Genomic DNA, 12,823 nt, shown 5'->3' with positions numbered 1-12,823 from the left:
TCATAACACTACCTTTGTTCACGAATATTTTCTTTTAAATAAAGGGGTGATAGATTGCTTCAGGGATGCAGCTGATCACAAGATAGGAAATGTAACTCGGGCATCTCTGGAAATAAATTTGTGATGCTGAAAACCTGTCATTTTTCAAGAGAAATATATTTAATCAATTCTGCTCTTGAGATTGCAATTGGGACAGAGGCACATCTCCCTTTGTACCTGCTTAGAATTCATTTTATGTCAGTGGAGAATGAAAATAATTTATATGCAGTTACAGAAATCATTGATTGGTACGTGTTAGAAGAGTCCAGAGTCTCCATTTTATGTTTGGTCAATGTGTGCCTGTGTCATGTAAGCAGGCAGGACTACTCATACTACTTGATATTTTTTGCAGCTGCTATGCTGAAGGAGGAAAGTAGACTTATCTCAGGGTAGGGGCAATATGCACAGAGGCACCCTCTGTTTTACTGCCACCCTAAAGTCTGTCTGGTGGACAGTGAAGTTTTGTTAAGCAAGATGTCAATATGAAATCCTAAAAATTTTCCAGTATTATTTTCTCATTTACAGTTAAGTCAAACGTTTCATTTTAAAGGAAATTATATTAACTGATTCTTCCAAATATTTGAATTAATGAACAGTTTTCTCTAAATATCTCAAGTTAGATTTAATTGCAAATCATTAAAAATTGTATCAAGGAAAGCTGGCACTTACTGACATTAGGAGAGCATGGTATAACACCGTTTGAGGCTGGCTAGTATAACTGTGTTCTCCTTCTCTCAGAATCCCTACCTTGACCATATTAGGCTGACCATAGAATAATGTGCATAAATGCTTCCAATTCCAATGGTCTTCTGGAAATTAGTCTATTTATTGCCAGTTATTTCTTTCCAGAACATAATTCGCTTCTGAGCCACAGACTGCCCTACAATATCTATCTCAATGTAATAATACGTTTAGGTCTGTTGAAGTCTCTGTGCATGAAGCGAGTAGTAAAGGGAAATCAACAACTCTTCAATCTAGTATTTGACAGCTAGGGCAAACAACAGGGAAACGCATGATCTCCAAGAACAGTGCTCTGTGAGGCTAAGTACTTTCGGTACAAGTTAGTACCACAATACATTTTTCTACAGACCAGTTTGTTTTTAAAAGAAGACTTGAAGTCAGATCTGCCATTCAGAAAAATACACAGTATGTTACCTCTCAAGTGTTGCTCATTTACTGTATGGCATGTTTTGTGCAACAAAATTCATTCCCATCAAGTGGTAAGAAGTTGGCAAATAAGAAGAAAGTATCAGTGCCCACCGTCTGTTTCTGTACCACTCCAGGTGCTTCATACCTTTGCGTATTTCATCTGTTACTCATTTCTAATTGACTGACTTATTCCAATATCCTATTACAATATGTGGTATTTTTGGAGGTTTTTCATTGTTGTAGGGTTGTTTGGCTTTTTTTTTTTTTTCCCAGCCTGCTGATATAGGGACGTTTTGTGTGTAGTTTCTCTGACTGTATTTAGTCTATTAACTCCGTCTTCTAGAGCTGAGTGTCCTGTTCTCTGGGTTTACTTTTTATATATTTTTTTCTCCTCTGTCTTGTTCTCTCCTTTTACAGGTTAATTTCCCCATTACCCCTTAATGAACTTTTTCAATGTTTTATGGATTGGCCATGCTTTATCTGTTTCTTCTTGACTTAATTTCCTTCACTGAGTCTTGGTTTTGCTTTTGACATTTCTTTATAAAGGAAGGGTCTTATTGTTAACTGGGTCTGCTTGACAGTTAAACTGGAAAACAGGCCAAGGGACACAGAAGGGAATTTCTCTAGGTCTTTGAGTCAGTGTGTCTCAACACCTCTCTCTCATACTACAGTACAATACAGCACTGGTTGTAAACAGGCTGTTACATTACCACCTTCCTATGTATGGGAGGACAGTGTAGACAAGGATCAATAAACAGCACATGTCAGAGCGAGGAAACTGCTCAGCAGTTCCTGAGGAAGAGGCAGTGCTTTTTGCAGAGTGGATTCTCAAGGGCGTTGTTAAGGATTAGGACTCCGTGAGAGCGAGCAGTCACACAGCAGGTATAGGAGCAAAAAGTCTGTGCCAAATATCCAGCATGCACAATTGCCTCATTATGGCTGTTAGAGGTACAACATGTATGTATATTATATAGAACATATCTAAACATACTAATATTCTCTGGGAAAAGGGCCATCAGTGGTTTTGGAACAGATTTTTAGTAAATGCAGAAAATCTATTTTTTTTTCTTTAATCTCCACTCCCATTTTGTAATACTCTCTTCCCCCCAGCTCTGTCTACTTCTTCCCTGTCTCAGGTTGCCTTCTTGCTTATCTCTAGTCAAAGTGTGCTGACCCCCAGAGATTAACTGTTCTGTTCAGGGGCAGGTGGGGCAATACTGCAGAGACAGTAAAATTCCCTTCCTGAAGACCTGAACCTTGATCTTTCCTGAAGAATCTTAATAGATTCTTTAAATTCAAGAAATGGAGACAGAGCTGTGAAAAAAATAAAGGTAAACTGAAACACTGCCACATCATTCATGCAGGAATGGGAACAATGGGTGGTACCTGCAGCAAGACGGTAACAGACTCTGACGTCCTGAGTTGTCTCATTTTTTCCTCTCCCCAGATCTCTCACTAAATCCAGGCCTGTGACTAAGCTTCCACAAAAATATTGAATATTTTTTAAAGTGAATGCATCATATCTTTTACCGATTCAGATCATCTGCCTGGTTTCACATTCTCCATAGCATGTACTGAATCTGCACATTCACTGAAGGAATGTTGCGTTGATCTCACAGTCTCCTTTTGATTTAGTCATAGATAATAAATTTTGTGTGAATCTGGAATTATCCTGCTCTCAGTCAGTTTGTCTTTATAACTTGCTCCTCCTGAGGGGGAGTTGAAGGACGTGGTTACAATCGTATTACCAATGTTATGATCCAGACCTGAATAACTTTGTTTGGCACATGAATGAACCAGGCATGGGAGCCCAGCTGACCATGCGACTGGAAGGAAGGGTAGAGGGGGAAAATGTGGTATCAATGCAAGGAAGGTGCAGCAGGATTTGGTTTAGAAGAGCATGGAACTGTCATTGATAAGGAGGTGTGAAGAAATCCCAAGGATTCAAAGCAGCAATTCCTGAGTTGGATATTAGAGAGAAGAAAACCCAGATATATCCACCTACAGTAATTTAGGAGAAAGTAGATTTTGTCTGAAAAGGATCTGAGAGGCCAGAAAAGAAGATTGCTTTATGCAAAGCAAAATGAAGAAGATAGGTTTCATACAGTCATCTCCCTGTATGAAAATCTGCACAGGCTCAGAGAATTTTGTGTCCATGTAATTTTTATACAATATTTACTACAGAGATGTAAACTATTTTATTTATTTTCCTTTGTTTTTAATTCTTATTCCAAAACTACATAAGAAATGTTGCTTTACCTTATCTTCTGCCATGCAAGAAAATTCTCTCTGAAGAATTTAATTTTTTTAAAGCGGAAGTCTTAATTTAATGTGCCCTTTGTGTTTTCTTTACAGTGCTCTTTGAAGGTATATGTTTTGCTTAGTAATTAATTAGTGCTTAAATACGTATCATTTTATGTCTAGAAGGGAAATTTTAAAAGTTTATCTTCCTGTTTGACTGCCAAGGAAATATATTTAGCAAACAATAGTTCCTCCAACTTTTTTACAGAAAAATAACAAACAAAACTGCTTTGATTTGTACTTGTTGGTGAAGGGACTCTGCTCAAACCACTGATGAATTTAATGAAGAAAATGTGCTCATGGTCTGCGAGATGCAGCTGATACAGTTCTCACAGAACTGTTAATAATTCAGCATTGGGTTCTCCCCCTTGCTAAGGGTGGGTGTGAAGTGTTGGTGGGGATGTGTGCTGGAGGTGGGCATGGGGCTGCATGATTAGCCTACGGAGACCCCAGACTGTAGACAGGGACTGCCTAGGTGCCCACATGGGGAGTCACCTCTTCACCAGTCAAAGAGAAACTGCCCTAGCATTCTCCAGTAGAAGCTGGGAGCTGCCCGGTAAGTATTTATTAAACTCTGACAGCCCAACCACTGAGAACTAAAATATTTTATAAGAATATGCTAAAACATAACAAAAAAAAAAAAAGTATCTTTAGGCTGGACCAGGTTATTGAGCGGTGTGTCTCACATTTAGCTTATGCTGAACTATTTGGCCACAACTTCAGTCATCTATTGAGGTAAAGTGAAAAAATGGTGTGGTGAAATCAATAACATTAATAGCTCTTGCAAACAGAAATTCTCAGCCAGCTGTTTAAGTTAATTTACGGTATCTGTATATTTGAAATTATTACCAGTTGCATTAGATTGTAATTCAGGGAAACACTGAGTAAGCAATGCACTTTCATCCTGTCCTTGTACTGGCAAATACGGAGGACTCAGAAAGTGCTTGGCACATGATACCCAGAATATAATTTGTATGCCCTGTAGATGGATGTTTCAGGGAAGATCAACTGATCAATTCCTAGCTTATCCAAAGACTTTCTATATAGCTGTAGGCAAGCTAAATACTCTATCTCTTGCCTCAGTTTATCATCTCTAATGTGAATGCAGCATTTTATTGCATTACAAAGATGATGTAAAGCAGTCATATTTTGAATAGTGTCATATATTGGCCAGAAGTGCAGATGATTGCAGTAAGTCAAGCTAATAAGTTGCATAAATTCTGAGGAAAATCAGGTATTCCCATTGCAAGCTCAAATATATTTAACCCATTCTATTGGAAAGAGAGCAGAAAGCCAATAATTTAAATACATATTCCTGCTCCTTTTGAAAAGTTTTACTAGCTAGACTGCTTTAAAGCAAGCAAATGAAAATAATAACTTGATACTATTTAATCTTAAATATAATCTGAAGACTTTGAAGACTGTAAAATGCTTTCTAGTTATAAAAATGCTCAGGTATTCTAAAGCTATTTTCCTGTTTTTCTAGCTGCTTTGACTCCAAACAAAACCATTTAAATCTTTTTTCTATGTACAGTGAACTCAACCTCATCTTAATTTGACTGCAACTCTGTGCTAAAGTGTAATGGAATGTTAATTCTTTCAAAACCTGTGGCACTTTTTTTAAAAAAAAGAAAAACTGACTTATTTGAGTAATCATGTTTGATGGAAGAAGAAATCTAGAGGGTATAAAATGGGAAGGTCATTATCATGATGTTCAAATGAACACCTATGGCAAAGCACTTCTGGTTCTACTTGAAAGTTCTGCTGGGAGCATTTCAATTTTCTGGCTTCGTGTCAGGTGAAGTTAACAGCTTTTAAGGGCAGATAAATCATGACTGAGTTTGAACCATCCATGAGTTGGAAACATCTCTGAAATTAGACAGGCTTTTGTTTGGTTTTTTGTTTAGCTCCCCAATAGCTAAGCATGAACATTTAAAACTATATCTTCAGCTGGGGTAGACAGTTTTAGATCTATAATTTAAATGGAATGTTTTTGATTTACACTAACAGGAAGTAATGCCTATGCATGCTTTTACAGAACAGTAATGAAGGATGTACTTAGCTTCAGATTAGTCCTGAGGTTTTGCAGTATTAAGTACAGTTGCCTACTCACCATGCTGCAAAGGAAAGACTATTGAATATGAAGAAACAGTTTGGGGTTTAGCCTTTCAGCAGGCTAAGACATGCTACCGTTTGCTAACAGCTTACAAGAATGTCAGCATGGCTCTCCCAGTCTGAGTCGGAAGAGCCTGCTTTTGTCCTGAAAGGACACCTCAGGGTCCTCTGGACTTGCCATGAAGACAAAGGGAGATACAACGTGTTCCTCTCTTGTTGTTGAGTGCAAAATGGTGCATCTTACTCAGAGGAACAAAATGAGTAACGGGTACAAATTGAAATACAGGAAATTCCATTTAGACACGACAACACCTTTTGACTGTCAGGCTGGTCAAAAGCAGCACGGGCTGCCCAGAGCAGTTGCAGAGCCTCTGTTCTTGGAGATAATCAACACGTGCCTGAACACAGCTCTGAGAAACCTGCGTGGCTCTAGGCAGAGCGGCTGGACAAGATGATCTCTAGAGATGCCTTCCATTGCCATCCACCCTGTGATTCTGTGGGGAAAAAAAAAAAATAATAAAAAAGGAGTCAGAACTAAAAACTACCCTTGATTTTTCAAAGGGAAAAACAAAGAAAAAGTGACTTATAATTTTCATGGGCAGTAAGCTGGCATTTGGTTTGCTGTGAATTTAGACCTGTCTTACAGGGGAGAGACATGTACTTTGGGTAGGGGAGTCTTTTTGAAAATATGTCTGTTTGATTTGGTATTCTAACTGCCTTGAGTGCCATGTAAATAGTGTGAATGGTTCAGAAAAGCTCAAAAAACATGAGTGCAAGAGATGAGAGCAAAATTACTGTGTAAAATATGGTTTAATAATAACCTTCAAAGGGAAAAGAAACTTTTAAAAGCAAAACCTATGTGAAAGAGTATGCTGAAATGGGATAGGATTATCCAATTTTGTATTTAAGCACTATCATAGGAACGTTCATCCTTCATGAACAATCATTTTAGGTATTGGGATGTAGGAATAATGTTACTGAGCAGTAAAAAGGGGAGTCTGAAGGGAATATATAACAGAACCTTTTCTAGTGGTCCCACTGGATTGGATGACAGGAGCTCTTATTATGATTATACTAGTTTCTTACTCAAGTTTCACTGACTTTACGTGCAGCAGTCACATAGGTTAGTCTGTGCAAGAGACTTTGTTTTCACCTTAGTAACAGGGTTTATTACTTACAGTGGAGAATCAGAGCATTGGATATATCCAGTACAAGATTTTGAGAGAGCTGCTAAGTGTTGTTAGAGGATCCGCTCTCAGACTGAACTAAAAACTTACTTGGCAGGGGTTGAAAGCAGGCCACCAGTGGCAAACATCAGGACACTGGTGTACAAGGTTTGATTTCTAGTGCTGGCAAAGTGAGCTTAACAACTTTCACTTCTCAAAAGTTAACATTTTCTTATACTTACTGATTTTATAGGAAGATGTAGATCTAGGTGTCAGCTTGATATTAATTGTAAAAAACCTGATATTAGACAGGATCTCAGTGGAGCTAGGCAAGTTCAAACTGAAGTGACTAAAGTGAAAAATCACTCTGGGTGCCAAGGGAACTCTATTCTATTATTGCAGAATAGATTTTATTTCAGTGTGTTACCGATCGGTATTTATGCTTCACAGCCTCACAATAAAGAAACAGAAATGTACTTATTGGAATGAGAATAGATGAAATACAGTAAGGAAAAGTGAGTTTTCATGGAGAGATGGAGAGGATCAACCATGTAAAGGCTGCAATAAATCTTTCATATACCAATTTGTCTCCTTCCCAGAATTTCATCTCCAAATTGTTCACCTTTACCACAAAATTTTCTTGTTATAATTGAAATTAGGATATCAAAAATAATGCCTTTTTTTCTTACGAGGGAGACAAGATTTAACCTGGGCTTCTTTCTGTTCAAGGCACAAGGACAGTGAACTTGACATGAGCCTCATCCAAAGCCCACAACAATGAGCAGAATTATCTCTGTCATGTTTTTGTTATGACTGAAGTGTTTATGGCTAAAATTACCATTCGGGGCTTCCATTTTATTTGCTTTTTGTGAGCATTTTCTTCTTTTTGATTTGTGAAAGTTTTAACGCCCTTACTGTCATCCCTGGAGTTTATTCTGCGTTTGTTTCAACAGATGCCAGAAGTCACTGCTTGGGAAGAATTCCACTGAACTTGCTGAATTTCAGCTCATAGTACAAAACCTCAGCTTTTGCATCTGGTCCTGGTTAGTTGCACAGTTTGATTTTCAAACAAACAAACAGAATATCCTAGATACGCTCACAACTGATCTGAGCTTTATACACAAAAGCTCATGAACTTTGTTAGGAACTCCGGGTTTGTAATGAATGCAGATAAGTTTTATTTGGCATGGTTTTACTTCAAATATGATAGCTTGATTTTAGATACATTGGAATTGAAAAATCTAAACACAGCCACTTCTGTAGTTATGCCAGTACAAACACATCCCTATTCCTTGTCGTTTGGAGCTTAAAATTAGAAATGTAAGTCAATAATGGAAAACCCAGAATCCTTACACGTTTATGCCAAATATGTCCTGTTTGTGCTATTATAAGATTTGAAATGCCAGATAGAAGTGTTTTCTGCACTATGCTTGAGCTGATCCAGAGACAACAAACTGTCAGCTTTTGCCCTTTTAAAAGACCTGAAAAGTAAAGACCAAATTAGTCTCTCAGATGTCTTATGAATGAATTAGGAACTGTGAGTTAGGACATGTGTTACACCACAGCAGAAAACCAGGATGGGTCCGCAAATAAGAAAAACTATGGTGTTCATTACCATACTTTTCCTTTTTCTAAAATCAACCTTCTTTCAGGTCAGCTAAAAAGGCAAATGAGACAGGAATTTAATTCAATACGTATCCCAAGCCTACTATAGCAGCTGTGAGGTGTAGGAAAGCTTTAAGCCACACAACATGCAGACCTTTCTATCTGTAGCACACAAGCTCTGAACCATGCTCACTAGTGCAGAAGCAACAGCGGCTCTGAAGAGCAACAATAGGAATATAAATAGATAAAAACCTCTCTATAAAAGATACCCTGTGCATTTTTTCAAATCACTATATAGATTTACTACTTGATTTTTTTAAGGGCTAAATTAGAAGAACTTAATTCTCCCATCATGGCAAAATTAGACTTTTAAATTTATTAATCTGGACATTTAGGAAAGAGCTTACATCAGTTTCTTATTTTACTGCTTGCTTAGATTCTCCCAAATCCCTTTCAACAGAGTTCCTCCTGCTTTGATGTCTTGCTCTCTACCCAGATTGCCAGAAGGCTTTCAGTTGCAAATGCAGGTGTTTTCAGCTGTTAGATAGAGTTGTGTTGTATTATTCATCATCTTAATTAAAAAATGTATTAGTAGGACACTTATTTTACATAGAGGACAAAATCGGAATAATTGGAAAGGTAGCACACCGTACATAGAGGAAGATGGCACTCAGTGAGCCACGTTCGGCAGTGGAGGAGCTAGGTTTGCATCTATGCTGCTGCTTTTCTTCTGTTTCATATATCCATTATTGATCCTTTAAAGCACTGTTTTTCTAACAGACTATCTTGCCCATCAGGCTGGTATCTGAAACTAATTAAGCATGGCTTTTGAGAAGTACAAATCTCTTTACAGATAGCACCTAGAAATCATCATTGCCTGTCCAGGTTATTTGTTACATGCTGGTATTTTTTCCTAGTTTTTGCTGTAGTAGTACTCGGGGAAACTGGCACCTGCAAAAGCCTGGTCTTCCCTGAGCTGCTGAAAATTATTAGAAATGTCAGTGAACAGATCTGCACCTCAAGGGCAATCTTGAGGCTTGTTACACAGCAAAATGAACACCGTGGTCATCCTCCCGGCAAGGATTTCTCTTTAACTCTTGCCCTGTCATTCAGAATTAGCTCTGTGGGCCATGTAGACAAAGCAGAGTGACATCCATAAGAGACTGGTGAGTCGGAACCTTACTCAGAGTTAGAGGTGGGCAGTAACCCTGCTCTTAACGCTGCCAGCTGCAGAGAGCTGATATTCACCTTTCTGCTCAGCTCGCCTGCTTCAGAAATGGGGGCAGAGCATTGCCAGTGAGAAAAAGAACCGAAGCTGGAAAGTAAGGCAGTATAAAAGCAAGTGACCCAAGGTGGTAAATGGATGAGGGAGAATCAGGGTGGGGAAGGATGGGGAAGAGGGTCGGGAGCATAAGTAGACCCTGCAAAAGCAGATAAAATATCAGAGAATCGTTTTTCCCTTCTCCCAATACAATTGTCCTGAATGGTACAGAAATGGTCAGAATGTCCAGAAGTGGTAACATTTCTGTTATCTGTTAAGCATGCCATCTTCTGTTGACTCTTGCTGGCTTCCTGGCCCCAGCCATGTTCTGTGGTAGTGAAATCTACTGTACAGTTAAGCTGTGTGAAAAACCACCTCCTTCAATCTGTTTTTAATTGCTAAATTATAATAGTTTCCTTGTTTTTTTGTGCTATAAAACCAGAAGTTCTTTTTCTCCTGTTCTGCTCTACTATTTCTAGACACTTACTTTCAAACTCTGTCTCTATTTTCTTAGGTGAACATATTTTTCACTCTGCTCAGATGTGCACCTTTCCACAGCCTTAATCATTCATCCTTCCAATTCTGTAATACCTTGCAAGGGGATAACCTGTACTGTACCCTTTTTTTCGCATGAGTTCGCACCATCAAACAGAAGTCCAATGTTACAATTTGGGGATGGCTTAGCAGGTCAGAGCTTCATGCCTTGGTCACTTAGGTGCCCCCCTCCATCTTAGTCTTTCCAGGGTACAGTGGGTGCCACCCTTAACTCTTTGGTGGTTTATTCCACAATGCCTGTTCTGTGTGAAAACGTGATTTCAGCTAACTCGTAACAGCCTTTTAAGTATCTCATCCATACGCAGCACAAATGTTACCCACAACGAAACTTCTGAGATAACAGGGGCCAGACTGTCGTTATTCAAAGCAAACAGAGATTTGTTGCTAATCCTTATCTTAGTCACTAATTCCTTCTTTCTTCAGATCATGGTTTTTTCCACAAAGCCAGGAACTGTTTCTCTGAGCGTACAGCCTGACACAGACCGAGGGCAGGAGGAGGGATTTACATGGTCAGTAGTTCAAATGGGCTTTACTTCTGCTGTGGCTGTAGAGCTGGAGCAGAGCCGGTCTCGCAGGGATGAGCGGATGGTGGCCTGTAAGAGACTTGTGTGGCACAGACGGGCTCCTCCGGGAGCCGTGACTGCTCTGCCCCAGCCAGCCTCAGCCTTCTGCCATGGTGACCCCAGGAGCGCTGCTGGCGCTCGGGCCCAGGGGGGCTGCACGTCCCAGCACCCTGCATCCCCCCGAGGCACCAGTCCCGCGTCGGTGAACAGAAAACAGGAATTTTCCCTCAAGGGTCGCATTAAGCTTTTACTAACAGACCCCAGGCTGTGGCTCCTCAGCCATTTTGGGTCGAGTTGCTCAAATGTATAGATTTTGCCGGTAGGGCCGGACTGAGAAGAGCCTAAGCGCAGGCTGAGCTCTCCTCGCACCTCGCCCCCGTCTCAGTCGGCTGCGAGGGCGGCCCGGCCGTTACCCGCCGCGGGGGCGGCGCCAGCCGAGCCTAGCCCTAACCCTAGCCCTAACCTTAGTCCTGGCCCCGGCCCTCGCCGGCCGCGGCTCCCCGCACATGCCCAGTGGCGGGGCGGGCGCCGGCCGTGAGTCAGTGGCGGCGCGGCTGACGGGGCAGGGGCGGGCCCGGCGCGGAGGGCGGCTCGGCTCGGCTCGGCCCGGCCCGCCTCGCCCGGGCGATGCCTCAGCGCGGCGGCAGCGGTAACGGGGGGGCGGGCGGGTAGCGGCAGCGGGGACGCGGCGCTGCTGCCCTGCCTTTCCCTGCCCGCCGCTGGCCCTTCCTCCGCCCCCTCCCGCGCCCCCTCCCCCGCTCCGGTGCCCGGCTCAGCCGCCGCTCCGGGCAGGGAGGAAGGGCTGGGAGCCGCCTCCCGCTGCCCCCCCCCCCCCCCCCCCGGCCGCCCCCCTCCCCATGCAGCCCGGCCCGCCGCTGGGAGCCCTCCCCGGGGGGATGTTTCTGCGGCCGCTGCCGGGATAACCGGAGCGCCGTCCGCCCCCGCCCCGGACGGAGGATGCTGCCCGCGCCGTGGCGGGTTCCGACTCGGGCAGCAGCGGCCGCGTCCGCCTCCTCGGCTCCGGGCAGCGTCGCCGGGGAGAGATGACTTCAAGGCACCAGGCGGACTGGATCCCTTACAGGTAGGGGGGATCCACGCCGGCGGGTAGAGCGGGGCGGGGGGTGGCCGGGGGGACCGGGGCTGCTCCTGGGCTGAAGCTGCTGCCCCTCGCGGCGGGGGGTCCCCGCCGGAGCCCGTGCCTCGGCGGCGGGGCAGGGGCGGCCGGACCCTGCCCGGGGCGCGGCGGGGAGGCGGCGGGTCCCGCCTGGGGGAGCGGGTCGCGGGGTCGCGGGCCGACGCCGTGTCTGCCGGCTGGTGGCCGCTCTCGGAGGAGGCGGCGGGGGGGGCCCCGGTCCCGCCTCCCAACTTCGGGCCGGTCCCGCTCGGCGAAGTTCAGGGGCCGGTCCCTGGGGAGAGCTGTCAGGCCGGCGGAGAGCGGGAGCGGCGCTGGGAGAGCCGCGCTCGCTCCGCAGCGGGAGAGCTCTCCGCCCTGCCTCCGCCACGGCCCGGGCGGCAGCGACTGGCAGCGCTGCGCCGTCGGTGGCGTCCGTCGCCCCGCGGCCGCGGGAACATCCCCCCCGCCCCGGCCCCGCCGGGCGCTGGCGGGCGCTCGCTCGCTGCCGCCGGGCGCCGCCGAGGGCGGGGCGGGGGGCGGCGGGGCGGGCAGCGCGCGGGCGCCGCTTCCTCGCGGCGCGGAGCGGCCGCGGCCGGCGGTGCCGCCATGGCGAGGAGCGGGATCGCCATGGCGAGGAGCGGGATCGCCATGGCAGCGCCCGGCGGAGGGCTGCCATTGGCTCCGACGTTGCCATAAGCTACGGGAACCGCCGCGCGGCGGCTGCTGCCCGAGAGCCCCGTGCGTCAGCGGGCGGCGGCGGCGGCCCCGGCCCCGGGCTGTGCGGAGCCCCGCCGCCCCGCCGCCCTGCCCTCCTTCGCCTCCAGCGCCGGGGCCGCTCGGCCCTGCCCGCCCCGGGCGCCCGGTTTTGGAGCGGGAGCGTTTGCTGCTGGAATATGCCAATAGTTTGTTTCTGACTTGCCGGTGCGAGGAGGGAGCGAGCCGAAGAAGATTCAGC

General features: G+C 44.8%; 1 protein-coding gene across 8 annotated transcripts in view; it reads left to right on the top strand.

The window, feature by feature from the left end:
- TUB (TUB bipartite transcription factor) overlaps nucleotides 1–12,823 on the top strand; it is a 154,409-nt gene that overhangs the window by 64,531 nt on the left and 77,055 nt on the right. Inside the window, exon 1 of one of the 8 annotated variants that reach the window (XM_074884391.1) lies at nucleotides 11,610–11,835. The exons of the other annotated variants lie outside the window; for them this stretch is intronic. Within the exon in view, the coding sequence (XP_074740492.1) occupies nucleotides 11,798–11,835 (38 nt within the window). The 5' untranslated portion in view covers nucleotides 11,610–11,797. Of the gene's footprint in view, nucleotides 1–11,609; nucleotides 11,836–12,823 lie in introns of those variants that run through there. 8 annotated transcript variants of the gene reach the window in all.

Source organism: Strix uralensis, chromosome 15 (genome assembly GCF_047716275.1).
Source record: "Strix uralensis isolate ZFMK-TIS-50842 chromosome 15, bStrUra1, whole genome shotgun sequence".
NCBI classification, from domain to species: domain Eukaryota; kingdom Metazoa; phylum Chordata; class Aves; order Strigiformes; family Strigidae; genus Strix; species Strix uralensis.
The sequence above is the reverse complement of the archived record's forward strand: the minus strand, read 5'-3'. Positions and strand labels throughout refer to the sequence as shown.